Source organism: Rattus norvegicus, chromosome 7 (genome assembly GCF_036323735.1).
Source record: "Rattus norvegicus strain BN/NHsdMcwi chromosome 7, GRCr8, whole genome shotgun sequence".
NCBI classification, from domain to species: Eukaryota; Metazoa; Chordata; class Mammalia; order Rodentia; family Muridae; genus Rattus; species Rattus norvegicus.
In genome coordinates, this window is record NC_086025.1 from 31218171 (window position 1) to 31239528 (window position 21358).

Sequence of the window (21358 nt, forward strand, 5' to 3'; positions counted from 1 at the left end):
GGGCTCAGTGGTTAAGAATAGACACTGCGGGGCTGGGGATTTAGCTCAGTGGTAGAGCGCTTACCTAGGAAGCGCAAGGCCCTGGGTTCGGTCCCCAGCTCCAAAAAAAAGAACCAAAAAAAAAAAAAAAAAAGAATAGACACTGCTCTCATAGAAACAGTGAATTTGGTCCCCAGCAACCATCTTGAGTGGATTATTACTGCCTGTGACTCCAGCTCCAGGGAATCTGACACTTTCTTTTGGCTTTTGCCAGCCAGCACCTATACTCCAGTGCATATTTGTATGTGTGCACATGCACTCGCGCAAACACACACACACACACACACACACACACACACACACACACACACACGCACGCACGCTCTCTCTCTCTCTCTCCAATACACATAATTAAGAAATAAAATATTTTAAAAGTTTAAGCCGAGCCTTGACTACATAGAAGCCATCTTAGACTATGTAGGATATTGTTGTTTCAAATAACTTAAGCAATAGTTGAAGACACTGTTTGCAGAAGGAGGTAAGAATGGCAGCATTCTTTCAAGCCAGAAGGAAGTGTAGGAGTAGCTTTAAAACACTGAAAAACCAAGTCTAGGCGCTTGGTCGCACAGCTTACCTATTTCTGTATGCTCTACCATAAAGACAATAAGAGAAGGATGGATTCCAGCATTTAAGTATACTACCTTTCCCTGTGTGCGCCTCAGGGTTACTGAGTGATACTATTGTCCTTTGAAAAAAAGCCATCTACTCTTTGAAATCCCTGATCTGTTCCTGTCCTTTATACTACCTCAGCTTTAGAAAAGCAAAATTGTTTAATATCAAACGTCTTACCTGTCAAGCAAGTTTTTGTTCTAAAGAGAATAAAGTAAGTGTGAATGGAACTTCAGTATAGGCAGATTTGGACAGACGTCAAAGAAGAGAAATTAGAGAAAGACCTTTGCAGATTGAGAGGAAGAACTGCGATAGAAACGAATGAAGGACATGGAGGAAAATGGCATGTGACTGTGATTAACAGTGGAGGGAAAGACAGAACTGAGGGTGTGTGCAAGCCTGCGCCCAGATGAGTGAGCCAGGGGTGCTGTTGTGGCAGGGGTTGGGTAGAATAGAACAGGCTCTCCCATTGCAGAGGACACAAAGACTTAGTACTTACTGTACAAGTCATTAAGGAGCTCAGTAGTCAGAAAGCAGCGGTAAACAGTTTGGGTAGGAAGGGTTTTGATAGTGAATTGTGGTTGAGGAGTTATATAATTCTAATCTAGAGTGTCGTTTGCTAGTTGTCGTTGCTTCAGCTGCTGTTGCAGGTATCAGACCAGTGCCTCTCAGCATACATTTAAAAATATATTTTATATTTATATATAAATATATTTATATTTTATGTTTAAATATATTTAAATATATTTTATATTTAAAATGGGCACTGCAAAAGTGTGACTACTGACTTTGTCTCTCACTTGAGGACACTGTTGTCTAAAGTTGTGCTATACCTTGTCTTTCCCTAGCTGAGCCACCCTACCTGTATTGATAGTGTATTAAACTGTTTGCAGCCAAGGATGTAGCTTAGTGGTAACGCGTTGTCTGCATCACTGTCCAAACAAAATGTGTGTTTGAATTACTTTATGGAAATGATAAACACTATGGTACAGAATCACCCAGCCTAAGCCCTTCATTTAAACTGAAGCTGAAATAAAAGCAGTGGCTTACCAGGGGTATTCAGGAAACCATAAAACAATATAGGCTAGCTCCATTGCCCTTGATTGCCTTCTAGAAGTTGAAGGCTGTTGCTGAAGACACCACATATTTTTGTCCCAGGACTTGAGGAATCAAACTGGTACTGAGCTGGAAGGCTCTTTCCTGAGGTCTAGCTCCCATAGGTTTTTAAGGTGCTCTGCAAGCTGCCGAGAAAGAGAAGTAACCATCAGTTGCCCCCAGCTGTAAAGCCTGCGCAGTACAATAACCGCTGGCCAAGCAGCTGCTGCTACAGTGCAGAAGTGGCACTTGTATCTTGGGGGTAACCCAGTAGTCATCTTATGGGACTTCAAGGCCTGCTCAGTAGGAGTAAGTGCATGCCTACTACTGTAAACCCAGCTACGATCCCATGGAAAGGCATACACTGCAGAGGGTAACCTACTGATACTTATCTAAATAAATGGAGCTTTCAGATGTTCTAAATGTTTACCTTTAGGGAAATATGTCTCTCATAGGGAAATATATCTCTCATCCTTCATCAAAGAAGCTTCTTCTGCAGAAGATGGAGGGATGGCACATAGATTTATATCTGGTCAAAATGAGAGAGTATGTGACTGGGATGCACAACCCTGGTTGGGACCTCTACAGCACAACCTCTATACCTAAGACTCATAAAGCATCATGGAAGAGGGGCAGAAAGGTTGTAGAGGCAGAACCAGGACAATGGCTGTGAGAAAGTAATTTCTAGACATGCCAAGGGTGCTACGTTCATGAAATCTCAACTGCGTGGTTGCCTGCATGAGACTTACATCACTCAACATGCCAGAGTAGGTGGGGGAAATTTTCTCAAGGCTCTACCCTCGTGAGAACTTAGAGGCAGTCAGTGGCTGCTGAGGGAGGGAGAGTCTGGTTTCTCCAGAGATCAGAGACCTGACAAGTTCTGCATTCAAAGTGGTCAGCCTTGCATACATGTGCATATGTGCAACAGTAACTGGACTCAGTAGGTTTATGTATGTATGAAAATGACATAAATACGGTGTGTGTATATAGGAAACTTTTTAAAAGTTAAAGATAATATAACTTAACACAGACTCATATAGTTAGTTCCTCAAATAGGAAGAAGAAACTGAATAAATGTAGTTCAAGAACAATTCTGGGAGAAAATTATTCTACATAAAATATTGGTGAGGGAATAGGAAAGATGAATTAATTATATGTTTTCTGTTTATTTGGTGCTTTTTGTTGTCACGTTGTTTTTTTGAAGGGAGTGGGCACGGTGCCTGGAATTGAAACCCATGGTTTTGGCATACTAAGTTAGTGTATCACCCAGCCCTTAGTTGGACTTTTGATGCTTATCTTCATGGGTGAGTTTCTTCTCGAAAATATGTTTAGATACTGGATATTTTCATCTTTATACCCTGTTAATATCTTTAAAGTCCATCATGTACAAATTCAAACTTGGAATCCCTAAATTGTAGGGCTGATAAAAAGATCAAAGAGAACCTTACTTGGCGTTTTAAAGATGAGGAAACAGCCCATGGAAGCTCTCAGTTCTTAACTTCCTTGAGAGCTCAGCCAGCCTTGTCTGTGTGCCAGAGCATTCCCTTAGTGTCCTTGTGACTTAGATTGAGCCTTCAATATTCATTCTGGTTATAAATAGCTATTGGTCTTGCTTTTTGCAGTGGTTCAATTGAATAATAAGGGTAACCCTGCTATAGAGAAATAAATAGAAAAGAATTGCTGATGGGGCTGGGCTTGTACCTCACTGTAGAACACTGATGTATCTTGTTCAAGGCCTTGGTACAATCCCTGGCACCACTTAGAAGATGGAGATTAAAATGAAAAAGAAATAAAACTTAAAAGCAGATGTGGTGATAAGTTACACTAAACTAGGAAGAAATCACCAAGAAAGGGGGCAGGGATTTCTATTCTCAGTGCTTAGTCCCTTCATCCTTAGCAGCAAGGGGCCTCTGCGATGCCTCAGGTCTTAGGAAACTGTGGAACCCACGGATTTGGAAGCATGTGGCATCTGTTATGGAAGAGAATTCTATTGTATTTTGCCTCTGAGTTCCTTAGTGACTGTGATAAACCTTGGAATAGTGAACATGATAAGACCTAGGCTATAATTACAGTTAGGGCTTTAATAAACTTGGCCATTACTTTAGAAGTTCATTGATTGTATTTGTGTTTATTTATACAGATTTTGTGTGAATTGGTTCCTCACAAACAGATGGTTTAGTAGCCTAGACATAGCCAAAGAATTAAGTAGAGTAAGCCAAACCAGTAAGGAGAACTTTAGGAGCGGTCATTGAATTGGCCTTGCATGAATTTTTATTGTGGGCTTGTGAAGTTTATGTGTTTTAAATAATTATTTTATTGTAGTATTTACAACTTTGAATTTTAGTCAGCATCTGATTAAGCCCTGTGCCAGACACTGTGGGGAGAGAAGGAAAAATAGGGCAATGTCCTTTCCCTTAAAATTGAGTCATGCTGAGTACAGAATGAGGAACGTGACATTTTAGATGTTTTTCCTTTTTACTTCATTTCCACACCTGAGCTTACATGTTGTGCAGTTTTTAATTTTAATTTACTGACTTGTAAAGCATGTTCATGACTGAAAATTCAATAATTTAGAGCTCATATACTTCCTTTCCAATTATTAGGTTGCACGACTGGAGAAGGATAAAGAGGAACTACATAACCAGCTGCTTAGTGTTGATCCCACAAGAGATAGCAAACGAGTGGAGCAACTTGTTCGAGAAAAAACCCATTTGCTTCAGAAATTGAAAAGTTTAGAGGCTGAAGTAGCAGAATTAAGGGCTGAGAAAGAGAATTCTGGTGCTCAGGTAGAAAATGTCCAAAGAATACAAGTGAGGCAGTTGGCTGAGATGCAGGCCACTCTCAGATCCTTGGAGGTAAGGTTTTAATTGCTTCCCAGTAGAGTATGGCATAAGTTTTAAAAGTGCACTTGACAAGCCTTTGGTTTTTAGAACATAAATAAATGCTTGGTGATCTAATGCTGACGCATTCGTGTCCTCCCAAGTGTGTGTGCAAAGAAGAGAGGTTTGATTGGCTGTGCTTCTTTCTACCTTTATGTCTACATAGATTCATTCTTTGGGAGTCACCATCTGAGTGAAATGCTTTAACGTTTAAAATGTCACAGAATAGAATATAAAAATATCCTTTAAATTTTCAAGACTAGAGTCATCTAAAAACAAAGACAAAGAATAATTATTTTGAAATCATAAACTTCTTTTTTTCTTTTCTTTTCTTTTTTTCGGAGCTGGGGACCGAACCCAGGGCCTTGCGCTTGCTAGGCAAGTGCTCTACCGCTGAGCTAAATCCCCAACCCCAATCATAAACTTCTTACACTAGAATTAAAAACCTTCAAGTCATAAATTCTATTTGAGTAGACATATTATATGTAACTTAAAACAGCTCTCTAGCCAAAGTGATAAAGTTAGCTGACTACTAATGCATCCAGATCTTTACTGAATTCTTTCCCTGAGCTCATTAGAGAAGAAAACAGAGCCACACTGGGACTTCTGGGAACTCACTCAGGCCTCCGTTGTACTCAGACAAGCCTCTTAGTTTCTGGGGCCTAAGATGGCGCAGATACTACTTTTTGTTTTCATTTATTCTGGTCAGTTTGTTTTTCCTCCTTTGAGATAGTTATGAAATGGTTGATCTGGAAGGAAATTGTAGGCACATGGTTTGTAATTAGTCTTCAATTTCAAAATACAAAATGACAATGAGGTGATCAACTGGTCCATGGAATATGTTAGTAAGTTTTGAAGAATAGAAGTCACTTTGGGTGGTGGGGTGGGGAGGGTGAAGTCTATGGCAGTCCTTGTTGATCTCCAGAATTAAGCTGGTTAGAGTCATTGACCATCAGACTTAAGCCAGCTTACAGTAAGAGAGTGCAGGTTGCCGGTTTGCACTCCTTAATATATTGGCATAGTGGCAGAGTGAGGGGAAGGTTGCAGTTGAATATAGTCTGGTCCCAGTGTGAAGTTTGACCAAGGTCGTCTAGAGTGAATATTTTCTGGGTAAGCTGAGTGATGGCTCATTTGGGACATTTTTCAGAAGAGCCCGTATTTATTTTTTATCATCTGTCAGATGGAATGAAAGACATATACATGCAACAAATAATATTTTTCTCTAATATTTCACAGCTCTTGTTGTACACAAAAAATACCATTTTATATTTGAAGAAAATAATTGTTCTCTGACTTATTTTCTGAATAAAGTCCTTTTTTAATAAAGTAAACATGCATAGAAAACATAAACCTGAAGTTTATCCTGTAAGTTCAGAAACACTCATTTTATTTATTGTCAGTAGAAATGTTTCAAAGCTTTTAGTTTTTTCTCTCTGGTAAGGGTACTTTGAGTATCACTTTGAGGAAATTTATGACAATTTAGTGACTTAATTGAGTGGTAAGGTCAGAAGCCTCTTTGCCTGTACTTCCGAAGGCTCCAGGACAGTTGAGAATTTGTCTGTCCCTTCCTTTGGTTTAAAAAAAAAAATCTCCATTGATTGTGGATTTTCCACTGTTTTATGTTCATTTCTCTTGTGTGCACATACACACGTGTGAGGCCTGTGTACCACGCACATGTGCAGCAGTCAGAACAGCTGCTGAGACTTGGTGCTTGCCTTCCACCATGTGGGGCCTGGGGATCCAAGTGAGGTTGTCAGGCTTGGTAGCAAGCACCTTATCCACTCTGTGGGCATTGTAAGCCTTCGTGTCCACTTTCTAAAATACTCTTGCATAGCTAGAAAGTCTAAAAAATGTTAGAATTATGTCAGCATTCCCACATTAAGGTATGCAGGTACTTTATCTCCTGGAGGAAATGAATTTGAGTTCTACAGGTCCATGTAAGAAAAGTTACTTCAGAACATGTTAATGTTGCTTAAGTTTTGAATAATTAATTTTTGTGTTTGATTGCACAGGCATTTTAGATTATGCTTATTTTTAATATTATATGAAAGATTATGAATATATTTTAAAATCTTTTGTCTTGAAAGGCTGAAAAGCAGTCAGCTAAACTACAGGCTGAACGCCTAGAAAAAGAGCTACAATCAAGCAACGAACAAAACACCTGTTTAATTAGTAAATTGCATAAGGCTGACCGAGAAATAAGCACGCTGACTAGTCAGGTGAGTTGCTGTCCTTTGCTTCATCAGGAGAGCTTGCAACTGCACAGGGATAAAGAAATTTGGTGTTCGAATAATCTCTGTGTTGAAACATTTTTTGACCTATCATTTTATCTTTTAACTGGGATGATTTCCAGCTGGTTTCTGTGTTTTCTACACATGCAGAACACCTTCAGGTCTTCCTCAGCCATCGGCGTCAGGCTTCCTTCCTATCGCCTCACTGCTCCCTCACTGACTTTCTTAGAAAGAGCTCATTCTCCCTGGGGTCTCTACTTTTCATGAGCTTCCCCCACATAGTTACATACCTTGCTTTCTCCCTTTCTGTAGTGGGAACCTAAAAGAGGCCTGACTCCCCTGTCTTCAAATAGTAAAATAGTATTTCCTCTCTTACCCCCTTCCCATATATATATATATATAAAATTTATTTTGTATGTGTGTCTGCGTCTATGTGTTGCTTTGCATGTGTGTCTGGTTCTCAAGGAAGCCAGAAGAGGGCCTAAGACCCCCTTGACTAGAATTACGGATAGCTGTTCACCGCTGTATAGGTTCTGAATTTTTGCACAAACATCAAACTGAGACATTTCCCTAGTCCTTGTTTGTTTTTGTTCTTTTTAAAGTCTCTCCTTACCAGTTTGTCCTGTAACTGAATGTCAGCTCCATGATAGCAAACATTGCTTTTCACTACAGAACTTTTAGCCTCTGGGAAAGCACACTCACATAGTAGATTCTTGTTAATATTTGTTCAGTAATTTTAACACCATGATTTGCTTATAAAATCCTTATCCTTAAAAATGTAACTTGACTGTTAAGTCATCTTTATGTCATAAAGTTTTTTTCTCAAATGAGGAAAGTATTTTATGGAAGAACGCTTTGTAGTCAGGCAGACTGAATGTAAGGTTTTTTTGTTTAATTAGCTCTGACTTTGGTATTTCTTCTTTGAAACTTTGGTATGTACTTCCATAAACATATATGTAGACTTGTGGAAAAATTAAATGAGGTATTATATACAAAGTACATGTCATAAATTCTAACAAATATTCCCTAACACACTGTTGTTTTCAGCTGTGGACCTTTGTAAGATCTTGAAAATAAGATTGGTTTCCAAATCAGGGCAGTCATTTTATGTTTGTCAGAGAGGTTATGTAAAATCACAGTTAAAAATCCAGGATGGCTCAAAGGTTAAAAAAAAAAAAAAAAAACCACTTATTCACTGTGGCCTAGTAGAAATGTATGTGCTTTAACTAAAGACACTGTCTAGCCATTATATATTTGTTGGCCAAGAATTTCTTGAGATGGCTTGTGTGCGGTGTATAGACTGAGAAGAGACAAGGTCACCACAGCCTAAGTGTTATGGTTCCACTGGAAAGGTATTTCTTACCGTGAAGTTAGACTACAGTCTATTGTCCTTTTTCCCTTTTAAATGGATTAATTTTGTTATTTGACAATTTTATATATGTGAGTATTCTGTCCCTCTACCTGCATTTATCTTCCTCTCATCTCTACCCCACCCCTACCTCTGCCAGTCCCTTTCTTGGAATCTTGACTTTGAATTTTGTTTTGTGACCCATTTAGTTTAACCAGGGTCATCTGTGGGACACATGGATTGGAACTGTCCACTGGAGCCTGGCAGGGTCATCAGTGGGTATATAATTGGAGGCAAGAACTTCCTTCCTTTAGAATTCTTTCCACTCTCCTGTTAATAGGTGTTTTGTATAGGTGTTCATACTCTCTTTGTTTTCACTGTAGCCATGTAACAATCCCCTTATCTTAGTCTCTTTCTTGTCATCCTGGAACTCACACTGTAGACCAGACTGGCCCTAAACTCACAGAGGTCTACCTGCCTCTGCCTCCCCAGTATAGGGATTAAAGGTGTGCACCACTGCACCCAGCTCCCCTTTTCTCCCCTTCTTCTCCCCACCTCCCTTTTTGTGGAATTAGTAGTGGAAGTTATGCTTCTGTGTGTGCTGGCCAAGCACTCTACCAATGAATTACATTCCCAACCATAGTTATTAAGGTGTTTAATTTTAGATACTATTAGTTTATAGGTTTAAATTTAGCTTATGTTTAGGAATTATGCCGTTCTGGACTAGGTAATGAAATACAAAGGAGAGATCATGGGCTTTGAACATATTTTGAATCCTAACTCATTTTATTTCTAGTGTAGCCTTAAATAAGAAAAGAAACAATATAAAGAAAATGTGTGTGTGTGTGTGTGTGTGTGTGTGTGTGTGTATAATTTTGTGACTGATCAGTAACTGTAACCTTAGACATGCTATTTCATGTTTTTAACATTCTGTTTATTTCATTGGGATCCAATTTCCTAAGTGCAACAAACACCTTTTCTGTTGATCACTAACAATTCTTCCAACTTTCTATAGTATAAACCCCACTAGAAATCAGTTAGTGATGTGGCTTTCTACCTGACTTGTGTCAGCAGATAGAAATTAAATGTCTACATGATAAGAATTTAGCAAAATTTTAACAGCACCTCCCCCTCCAACTAAACATATAAAACACAAAGTAGTAAATTCAGGATATAGGGAATTCTCAGGTTTTTCTTCAAGTCCTTTATAGATTGTTTTCAGTTTTGTTCAACAGGATTGAGTATTCAGTATTTACAGTACATTGTTTAAACCTGAGTGGTCTGCCTGGGTTCCTGATGACTGGAACTGTAAATGTAGCAATGGGACATTGGATGTGCTGGGCTTCATTGGTGGCTTCTATGTCTTGGGGTAAGAGAGGGATTGAGGGGATGTTGCACCACAATGTTTTCCAGTCCTCTGGCTCTCCTGTGTGCTGACCCTTTCTCTGTGTTCTGCACATATACACTTCATTATTGTTCTTTCTTTGTCAGGTTAGAGAATAAATAGTCTTATTCCACGAGGGAAAACAGCAGTTCGGTATTGTTCCTCTATGCCTGTTTATTAGCACTCTGCTGAGAATTGCCCATGTTTTTAAGGCACACTTGAAGTAGTTTGCATATAAATGGAGTATTCAGTATGTCCCTCAACTTTAGACAAAGCAAGTTTCATCTGAAATTTTATATGTAAAAGGATTGCAAGAAGGATAGTTTTTAAAATATTTCTAACATGTGTGTCACAGTTTTCTTTGCAACTTGAAATTTTCATCAACATTTTGCAGTCCTAGCAAATGGCTGTTTGCAGTGCAGAGGAACACCTGGGGTGTGTTTAACTACGTTATTTAAATTTGTAAATGTGAGGTTTAGAACAAAGCTGTGCCAGTACCAGTGGCTCAGATGAAAGGTCTTATCATAATTGGCCTGAAAATGATGTCCTTAATGATATTTCTATCCAGTGAAGAACAGTAAGTTACTTCATGAGGTTTTCAGTCTTTAGAAATCTAAGTTACAGAAAACATTCCTCAGAACTATGATTCATCTATTTAAGGAAGTTACACCATCTCATAATGTAGAGAAAGCCAGAATTTAAGTATCATCTCTGTGGAGTTTATAGCCAGAGCTTCTGGTGTAACACAGTTTAAAAATGTGTATTGTCTCTCTTGTATATATATTGTTTTTTCAGCTCTTTGTTTTGTTTTAAAGTTTTTGAGTTTTACATGTATGAGTGTTTTGTCTGTCTGTCTGTATGTATGTATGTATGTTTGTATGTGTGCCATGTTTGTGCCTTGTGCCCATGGAGGTCAGAAAGAGGCTATTGGATTCCCCCAGATGTGGAGTTAACAGCTGTGAAATGCCATGTGGGTTCTCTGGAAAACAGCAGACACCAGCCCCCTCTCAGTTTATAGATTTTGAGCATTTATTAAATACCTAATACCACCATTTAAAGTTCTGTTTTAGTCTTGGGTTGCTGAATGTTTCCTTCTGTAATGTCAAAAGCATAATGCAAAGCACAGTATAAAGGCCAGCCTCTGGCAGAGTCTGTTAAGACAGTGGCTTAGCTTGGTGGAAGGTTGACGAGGCCATGGAGCTCTGGAAGTTTAGGTTTCTAAGGTGTTTGGGATCCTGAGCACAGGGTATGATGGTCACGGCTCTACAGATATTTGACCTGTTCATTTTTGTGCATGCCGGAGTGGAGGGCAAAGGTCGTGATTGGGTATCTTCCGCAGCTGTTTGCCACCTTATTTTCTTTTTCTTTTTTTTTTTTTTTTGGTTCTTTTTTTCGGAGCTGGGGACCGAACCCAGGGCCTTGCGCTTCCTAGGTAAGTGCTCTTCCACTGAGCTAAATCCCCAGCCCCGCCACCTTATTTTCTGAGACACGCTTCCTAGCCACAGCTGATTTGGCGATCTGTCTGTCTCTACCTCCTCAGCTCCGGGATTACTGGGATGCCACATGATTTTTAACATAGGCCTGGGGATCCACACGCAGGTCTTAAGCTCGTAAGGCAGACAGTTTACTCATTAAGCTAACTTCACCCACCTTCATTTTTTAATATACTTTATAGTATCTTTATATTTTAGAAATAAAACACACTTTGAAAAGTTAACGATTACTGGCTCTAAGTAAATCCATTATTTTAAGAACATAGAAATATGACTCCAAGGAAAAACTTAAGACTTATAAATTTATAAAAAAAGAAAATAATATAAGTAAACCTGGTACCTGCCCGTGTGTGTGTGTGTGTGTGTCTGAATGTTGTATGTACATCTTTCTCATGAATGTACACGCGAGTAGAACCCAGAGGTTGATGTTAAGGTATCTTTCTTTATTAATTAAGGAAGTTATACCATCTTATAATTTAGAAAAAGCCAGAATGTAAGTATTATCTGTGGAGTTTATAGCCAGAGCTTCTGGTGTAACACAGTTTAAAACTGTATTGTTTTTCTTGTATATTATTTTCTCAGTTTTTTGTTGTTTCAGCACATTTGATTTTTCTTGTTTTGTATACATGAATGTTTTCTCTGCATGTATATGTGATGTGTGACATATTTGTGCCTTGTGCCTGTGAGGATCAGAAAGAGGGTATTGTCTATCATATTTTATAATTAATTTTCTAAAGAATTAAAAATTTAAAAGTTTATGTCTCTGTGTATGGAGGTTTTGCTTGCATGTATGTCTCTGAACAGCATGTGTGCCTGATGCCCACAGATGCTCAGAGGCAGCTTATAACTGCCACTGCGGTCTGGGAACCGAGCCTGGGTCTTTAGAGCTGCAGCCCATGCTCTTAACTACTGAGCAACCCCTCCGGTATCCTTCGTGTAATTATCTGAGAGTCTTTCACTGATCCTGAAGATCTCTGATTCAGCTAGACTGGCCAGGCAGCTAGCCAGCTCCAGGGATCTGTCTGAGTCTGCCTCCTAGCACTGGATCAGCTGCACCCTGCCATGCTAGCTTGTCACGGGGTGCTGTGCTGCAAGCGCCTTGCTGACTGCACCAGCCTTCCAGCCTCATTATAGTGAAACTAGGTCGTTATGTCGTTTTTCTTTAGGTTACCATGAACCTAATCAATATTCTATAAAATTTATTTGTTATCTCATTAAAAGCAATTACAGTGTGGTTTAGTGAACTTTTGTGTCACTCTCAATGTTTTGCAATTAGTGTATATTATATGTCACTGTAATTATTTTAATATTATATTTTCTCAACATTTTAATGTCCTTGTCAGTTGTCCTTAAAATTATGGCATAGTAAGAAATTTTAAGTATTAGAGAAACGCCAGCTACAGGTTGCTATTCTCTATCATTTAGTACTGTGTAAACTGATTTGGAAGGATCTCTCTATTGGGATTAGCACTGTAAAGAGTAAAGAACATGTTTTCTTGAGATGCATATTTTGCATGAAACATTCCTTGCAAAGTTTTCAGTACCATTTGCAGACAAAACTTCTTCTATTAAAACCTCGTGTCTGTGGATGATCCTTTTTGGCTCTTGGACCCTTACCAATGTGTGTCTTGCCTCTCATCTTTGTTTGTTGTGGGGCTTTCATAGCTTATCCTTTCCTACTGCCCCACATTATGCTTCACCTGTGTACGTTGTAGTTTTATTCGCTGATTCTGCAGTCTTAAGCTTTGCTATACATCTGTTGGTTAAAGCCTTCTTACTGCCTTTGCACATAATTTTAAAAGTTTTTGGAAATGTTAATAGTGTGGATGATTGGAAAGACAAAACTTTATTTGCTACTATATTCCCAGCTCCTAGAATTGTATCTTACACATTATGGGTATTTAGTAAATATTTGTTGGATGAAGGAATACTACTTATAAACTAGAATTATTTGCTAGGACTATTTAGACTAAAAATGATATGTGATGGATTAGTTTTATCAAAGGTATTGAAAATAGTTCACATTTGTCTGGGGCTTTAGAGGAAGCAGACTTTGTTTATGTGCTTTGCTTTCCACCCTCCCTTCTACCTCACTTGTACATACACACGCAGACACATTAGTCTCCAAGTTCAACCGGTCCTTCTGAGGTCTCTTTCATTAATTCTTTTGCTGTGAGCTGATTTCTTTGCTTTTATTTCTTAACCTAACTCATTTCAAAATTAGCTTTATAAAGTTAATTATTCTACCTTAAATAGCTAAGCAGCTATTTTGAGCGGTGTGCTGGATAGCTTTTTGTCAACTTGACACAAGCTAAAGTCATCTGAGAGGAGGAAACCTCAATTAAGAAAATATCTTCATAAAATCAGGCTACAGGCAAGCCTGTGGGACATTTTCTTAATTGTTTATGGAGGAGGGCCCAGTGTTTTTGAGGGCGCCATCCCTGGGCTGGTGATCCTCCGTTCTTGGAGAAAGCAGGCTGAACAAGCCGTAAGGAGCAAGCCAGTGAGCAGCACCCTCCATGGGTCTGCACCAGCTCCTGCCTCCAGGTCCTGCCCTATGTGAGAGTCTGTCCTGACTCCTTGGGGATGGCCCGTGACAGGGAAGTGTGAGAAATTGCCTCTGTCCTCCTTGGTCATGGCGGTTCATCAGTTCATCGTAGCTATGGTAACTCGGAAACAGTGACTTTACTCCCTGCCATCCTCACAGATTTTAAGCCTTCCTATGATTTTAACAATAAAGGGATAGCTCATTGTTTGAAGAGCAGACTATGTGATGTCATTCCTAATTAACATTTTAGATGCAGTTCCTACCACCTGGAATGCCTTTGCCCTTTTCCCCACCTTTTTGTTGTTTTCTGAAATTAGATTCAGTCAGGTAGCCTTGAAGATCTGAACTTACAGAGATCTGCCTGCCTCAGCCTTCTGAGTACTCGGTAGAGGAGTGTGCCACTGTACCCAGCCCTTTTTTCCTTTTTAAAAGGACAATTTCAATACTTTCCTGTGAAATGTTCTGAATTGTCAGTAGATATTAGATATGTACAGTTAAAATGTTTAAGGCAAGGTTAAGCCCTGATAAAGGATAACTTTTGTTTGGTGTCTGTTGGACTCGTGCCGTCCTGGGCCCTGGGATACTTCTTGTTGCAGGTTCTGACACCCTGTGCTTCCAGATTATTCTCATCTCTGCCTGTACTTTTAGGTATGAACTGAGTGACAAGAACAGGACCCAATAGTAATTGCAGTTTCTAATGACCAACAGGTGAAAGAGCTTAAACATGCAAACAAGCTCGAAATAACTGACGTCAAACTGGAGGCTGCAAGAGCGAAGAGTGAGCTAGAGCGAGAGAGGAATAAGATCCAAAGTGAACTCGATGGTAATCTATAATCTCCCATGCCTTTCTCTGTTATTTTCAGGTCTAAATTCCAATTATTAAAGTAGAACAGCCTGAGTTCTTTTCCAGATCCTCTGTCTTAATAAAATTTTAATATTAGAGTATTAGGGACAATTTTTATTATATTGAATGATTTGTACATTCTGTGATTTTTCTTTAATGAACTGACTTATGTTTATATAATAATTCTTGGTTACTGTATGAATGAGACAGACATTGGAAATGTGAGCTTGTCCTTTATGTGTTTATAATTTTAAATGCTCTTAGTCATCTGTGGTTAAGCTAAAGCATGTGAGGAGCTGAGTCAGTCACAGTTTTGTTTGATTTGCTATAAATCCTAGGTTAGTTACTGAGTCCTCGTTCAAGGTGGGCTCAGTTTTAGTCCATTTTTTAGTCTTAGAATGGCTCATCAAAGTTTCTCAGAGGTTAAGTTTCTTTCTTAAATACTTTCAAAATCTTCCCTCCAGTTGTACTGTGCTTGAGTTGACCTCTGTTGTTTCCTGTAGAGTTGATTTTTATTAATGATTATTTTGATTATTTCTATGTTCTATGTATTATTAGAGTTGAGAGTAATTTTTTTTAAGTGTGAGAGTTTGGGATCTATTGCTATATTGTGTTTTTAAAGGTTACATATACATTTTCTGTAGTTATTTCTGAAATACTTATACTAAGATTTGAGAATTCTTTCAATAAGCTTGAAAGTGTGATTATTTTTATTTTTGTTAGTAATGTAGCATATGTTCTAGAATCCTAGGTTTTTTGAAAGACTCGGTTTGATCAAATTTACCATTACCATCTAGTTTATTATCGTATCCTGGGGCTGTAGCTCCAGAACCCCTGTAGCAAGTCACGTGAGTAACCCTGTTTGGGCATTCATCTCAGCTGATCTCTGTCCCCCAAAAGTCAAAGAAACAAGGGTGTATAAACTATTTGAAGGATTTGTGTATATTTGCTTGAAAAGTGACAATAACATTACGTCCAAGTTTTACTTTGTTTCTCAGTTACTTTGGTAAAGTTCTGATGCACTGATGTTCTGTAAGGACCTCAGAACGTGTCCACAAGTCACGGTTGGGGAAGGACACTCACAACCTGTCCTTTTCCTGGGGTCAGTTGTAAACTTCATGTTAATGTTGAATACAGTTTCTTTTTCTTTTAAAAATACACTAGGACTGCAGTCAGACAATGAAATTCTCAAGTCGACTGTTGAACACCACAAAGTGCTCTTGGTGGAAAAAGATCGTGAATTAATACGTAAAGTACAAGCTGCCAAGGAAGAAGGTTACCAGAAACTTGTGGTCTTGCAAGATGAAAAGTAAGCACTTAGTCCCATAGTTTGTGTTAAACTTCTTTGCAAAAACATTGTGTTCTCAGATCATCTTTATTGTAGTTCTGCTAACGTAATTATCATCTGTTGTTTTAGGCTAGAACTTGAGAACAGATTATCAGACTTAGAGAAAATGAAAGTGGAGCATGATGTCTGGAGGCAGTCGGAAAAGGATCAGTGTGAAGAGAAGCTGCGGGCCTCCCAGGCGGCAGAGGAGGCAGCCCGGAGGGAACTGCAGAGCATTAGGTGACCTTCTTATTTTAAGATGGTTTGGCGACACAGTGGTGTAAACGTAACTCTATTATAATCAAGACAAAGAAGTTAGCATTTCAAATCAGACAATAAATCAAACCTATTTCACTTCATTTTGATTCGTTAGTCCACTCTAGAATTATTTTTCACTCTTCAGTTAAATGATCTTCACCTGCCTTCGCTGTACCTTGAGACTAACCATTCTCAGTAGACATTCTTCTGCTACCTTTAGCACCATTCCTCATTCCTGCCTCTGCAGTTGCTACTTGTGTTTCTCAGTTGAAATTTCCTCATGTATTTTTCTCATCTCTTGCTCATTCATTATTTGGGATTCTGAGTACCTTCCGTTTTGTAAATTCTAGTAGATTCTTATTTTCTTCTATGAAGTGCACTGTGCTTTTACATGCAAACTATCTCAGATTTGAAGCTCCTGCCACTTACTGAGGCTTTTCCTATTTTGTTTTTAATTAATTATTTTATTTTATTTATATATCCCAAAAATGGTCCCTACATACCCACCCCCAATTTACTTGTCTGCTTCTCTTCAGAGAAGGGCCAGCTTCTGGATATCAACCAGCCGTGATATATCAAGGCACCTCCTCTTCTTTCCAGTCAGGGGAAAGGTTCCAAATGCAGGCAACAGAGTCAGAGTCAGCCCCTTCTCCCACTGCTAGGAGTCCCACAAGAAGATCAAGCTACACAACTGTAGCATGTGGAGGGCCTAGGTCAGTGCCATGCAGGCTCCCTGGTTGGCAGTTCAGTCTCTGAGTGCCTGTGCGCTCAGGCTGCTGGTTGATATTGGGGGATTTCTTATGGTGTCTTGACCCTTCTGGTTCCTGCAATCCTTCCTCCCTGTCTTCCCAAGCTTCACCTCATGTTTGACTTTGGATCTCTTCTGCATCTGGATTTCCCTATGTTCTAGCATCATAGAAATCATAGCATCAGGACCGCAGTTCTCCACGATCCTAGTGCTTTGACATTTTAATACGTTCCTCATGTTGTGGTGACCCCCAACCATAAGATTATTTTCACTGCTACTTCGTAACTGTAATCTTGCTACTGTTGTGAATTGTAATATTAAGTATCTGTGTTTTCTGATGGTTTTAGGCCAGCCCCGTGAAAGTGACATTCAGTCCCAAAGGGACTGTGACCCACAGGATGAAGACCAGTGAGCTAGACTTTGCTTTGGCCTTCCTTGCTCTGGGTCTGTAATTAGCGAGCTCTCTAAGGTGCTTTGGTTTTTTTTTTTTTTCTTGGAGAGTAATAGAGGAGTGGTATAGAAACAAAATCTCAGTCTGGGATTGTCTGTTAGAACTAGGAATGACTTGCATTTAGTTCCTTTCAGGGAGGTGCCCGTTCTTTCTGTGTTGAAAATAGAACATTGAAATCCCTGTTGTTTTGTAACAGAGTCTCCCCTTAATTCTGTGAGATCTCATACATATGGGTGGCCACAGTCTGACATTGAGGTATCTCCTTATGTTGTTGTCTACCGTATTTTTTTAAGGTGAAGGCCTCATTGAACTTGGAGCTAGGTGTTCAAGCTAAGCAGTCTGGCCATTGAACTCCAGGATGCTCCTGTCTCTGCCTCCCAGCACTGCAACTGCAGGAGTGTGTTGCTATATAGTCTGCTTTCTGCATGTTTTCTAGAAATAGAAACTCAGGTCCTCATGCTGGTGCAGCAGACATTTTACCTCCTCAGCCGTCTCCTCAGACCAGCTGTCTGTATTTTGAAGGTCCATTTCACATCAAAATGTTTTTAATTGTTATATTTCTAGCATATTGGACCTTTCACTTTATAATGTCCTTCATGTCTACCCTAAGCTTATGGTTTAGTCTGTTTTGTTCATTGTTGGTAAATTGCCTGGTTATTGTCTGTATGGGGTTAATTTTCCCATGCTTTCTTTTTCAGTTCCTTGGTACCTCAGGTTTACAGTGAATGCCTCGTAGGCAGATTTGGGCAAACCTTACTGTTTTCTATTCTATGAATGCCTGTCTTTTGATTGGCACCTTTAATGTGTTTCCATTTATAAAGTAATTACTGATCAGAGAAAGACTTTGATTATTTTGTGATTTTTCTGTCTTTAAATTTCATTTTCCCCCTTGTTCTTTTCAAATACTGTCCTCTTTGTGTTAGGTTTTTTCCTCTTTTAAAAAAAAATCAGCTAATTGCAAAATTGCAAAGTCATAAACAAACTGTTCCTTTTCATTTTTGTCCACACCCCTTTCTGTTGTTCATGCCAAAAATTATAATCTGTGCACTATATAACTCCAAACTGAGTTTTCCCCAGTGAATCAATTTCTTAGGTTAACTAGAAGAAATTGTAGCCAATGTTACCAGACTACCAGATTTTAAAACTAATTTTAAACCATTAGTAACTGTACTTACAAATACTGTTACAATAGTAGTTTGTATAATTGTGTATATATCAATTGTTACTGCTGCTTTTATTCTTTTTTTTTTTTTGCGTGCATATTAGTTACTAGCTAATTTATGCTTCATTTACCTAGTTAACAACCCTGGAAGGTTTCTTTTGCTTAGATCTTATGGCAACAAACTCTCTCACCTTTATTTGGAATTTTTCTCATTTTTGTAAATTTTAAAATGAACTTTATTATAAAATAAACACTTTAAAAGAATGATTTTGTTGGTTATAGGATTTTTAGTTGAACTTTTTAACTTTTAAAGTACATTAAATATATCCATTCACTGGTTTGTGGCCTCTTGAAGTTTCTTATTCTTAAGGTTTGTTTTTATTTTATGTTTTTATCTGCATATGTATCTTTACATGTGTGCCTGGTACCTGTGAAGGTCAGAATGTTTTGGATCCCATAAAACTGGAGTTACAGATGGTTATAAGCCAAAATGTAGGTGCTGGGAATTGATGCTGGGCCCCCTGGAACTGTAGCTAACTAATGTTCTTAACTACTGAGCGCTCTCTTCCAGCCCTGTGTGAACTCTTCTCTTTTCTGTGTATCCTTTGACCTCATGATCCACTTGCCTGAGCTTCCTGAGTACCAGGATTATAGGGGTCCTCACAAACCCTAGCTCCACAGCTATCTATGTGTGTATGTCCAGGGCTTTACTATCTATCTCCCAAAAGTAAATTATCATACAGAAGTAAATTAATAACTTGAAAAATAATAGGCACTAGTTCTGAAAATTCCTGGAAGTGATTTCAACCAAAAAAGGAACAATAGTAACTACCTATTTTTTTGCCCCTTTTGGTTCAGAAGCAACAGTCAGTAATCAAGGTGCAGGTCCCATGTTTGGGGGACAGATTACATTTACCCACTCTGGTTCCTGCACTGTGTACACAGTCCCGCTTGGTCATGTACAGAGCAACCTGCAGCGAAACCTTGGCTGTTACTGTTGGAAGAGGTGCAGTACAATTACATTAAATTATTAACGATCGGAATCTTCCTCTGCAAATTGCAAATTTTAAGAAGGCTCTAGATTTTCAAATTAGTGGACTGATTCTGTCAGTATAGTTGCTGGCCAAGTAAGGAGACATATTATTGGTTTTTCCCACTCCATGGCGTCCTTGCAGCTGCATTAATTTAGCTTTGCGAGAACTGACTTTGTAGTGTCGCATCTGAGAACAGAATCTTTCTGCCCCTTCTTAAAAGCATGTGCACCTTTAGTGACTAAGCCATCTTGATGGTTCACTTGTGAGCTCTTTTTCTCCCCTTCTCTCTGAAAGTTAATTTTTTTCTAAGAATTTAATCCTTGTTGTAAGTATTTTCCATTTTGTTTTTGTCTTCTAGCTGCTAATATTTATATACAATAAATTTTATAGGTTAATTTTATATTCTGTCAGTATACTAAATAGTTTGAGTTAATTTTACTCTCGGTTACTTCATTTAGAAGTTGAGATGATTTTAGTTCTTTACCAATTTTTAGACTCCCAGTTGTTTTATCTAGTTGCACTGGCAGTTATCAATGTAACATTGGGTAGGAGTGTAGATGGTAGGCACCCTTGCTTCAGTGCCAGGCTGAGGGAAGTTTCTTCATTGACTAAGAAATTAGCTTTAGGGCAGGAGAGACAGCATGACAGTTGAACATGTCATTCTTGCAAAGGACCCAGGTTCAATTACAGATGGTTCATAACCACCTGCTCCCATTTCAAGGGATCCACTGATCTCTCCTGACTCTCTTGGGCACCAAGCACACATGTGTTACCTGTACATATATGGAGGCAAAAATGTTATGTCTAAGTCTTTAATACTATTAAAGGAATACTTTTTAAAATGTTTAATTATTCACTGGTACAGTAGAAATAGTTGACTTAATTGACCTTAATCCTATGCCTTAAGAGAGATTTAAAAATTATTTTTTGACTAACAAAGAATTTTCTTCTTGGTTCTCTTTTATTATTTTATCATTAATTTTGTTTTTTACATCATTGTGATCAGAGAATATTTCTACTTTATGCAACACATTAATTTTCATTTGTGCTGTCACATGTCAAGGCCAGTATTAGGTTCAGAGACATTCACTTTTTGTGTGCGTGCGTGCGTGCGTGCGTGCGTGCGTGCGTGCGTGCACACATGCCTCAGAGCTTAGAAGAGGGTGTTAACATATGCTGGAACTGGAGTTACAGGTGACTGTGAGCCACCATATGGGTGCTGGGAATTGAAAGTGGGTCCTTTGCAAGAGACACAAATGTTCTTAACTATGTAGTTATCCGTCCAGCCCCAGCAATTACCATTGTAGGCAGTTTCTGCCATTTGTCTTAACCTCGAGGTTTGTGCAAATTGTGATTGTGTCACAATTTGCACAAAATGGTCAGCACATTTGTCTCTTGCCCAACTGTACAGTCAGTTGTTGTGGGTCTGCTGACCATGTACAGTCAGTTGTTGTGGGTCCGCTAACCATGTACAGTCAGTTGTGGGTCTGCTGACCATGTACAGTCAGTTGTCGTGGGTCTGCTAACCACGTACAGTCAGTTGTCGTGGGTCTGCTAACCACGTACAGTCAGTTGTCGTGGGTCCACTGACCACGTACAGTCAGTTGTCGTGGGTCCACTGACCACGTACAGTCAGTTGTCGTGGGTCTGCTGACCACGTGTGGAGGTCAGTGAGTGCAGTTGCTCTTCAGTGTGTGCTCCTCCATGTGGGCTGCACAGTAATCGACCCCTCTCTGCTGACATTTATCACTACCACCCAGCCTCATGGCCACCCGGGCTGCCCCGGCTCTGTGTGAGAGCACGTCACACTGTGTACTGCCAGCCTGGGGACAAGCCAAGATTGAAATTCGAGGTACAGTTTCTACTGAATACATACTACCTTCACGTCATCGTAAAGTTGAAAACTTA

At 39.1% G+C, this 21358-nt stretch overlaps 1 protein-coding gene across 21 annotated transcripts in view; it reads left to right on the forward strand.

Moving 5' to 3' along the window:
* The window catches only part of Cep83 (centrosomal protein 83), a 109316-nt gene that overhangs the window by 50973 nt on the left and 36985 nt on the right, over positions 1 to 21358 (forward strand). For 12 of the 21 annotated variants that reach the window (XM_063264027.1, XM_063264030.1, XM_063264032.1 and 9 more), the window contains 5 exons: positions 4347 to 4598; positions 6710 to 6841; positions 14335 to 14449; positions 15608 to 15779; positions 15888 to 16037. In XM_063264027.1, coding sequence (XP_063120097.1) covers positions 4347 to 4598; positions 6710 to 6841; positions 14335 to 14449; positions 15608 to 15779; positions 15888 to 16037 — 821 coding nt within the window. The remainder of the gene's footprint in view (positions 1 to 4346; positions 4599 to 6709; positions 6842 to 14334; positions 14450 to 15607; positions 15780 to 15887; positions 16038 to 21358) is intronic. The other 9 variants (XM_063264031.1, NM_001014266.2, XM_008765317.4 and 6 more) reach the window with 3 other exon arrangements.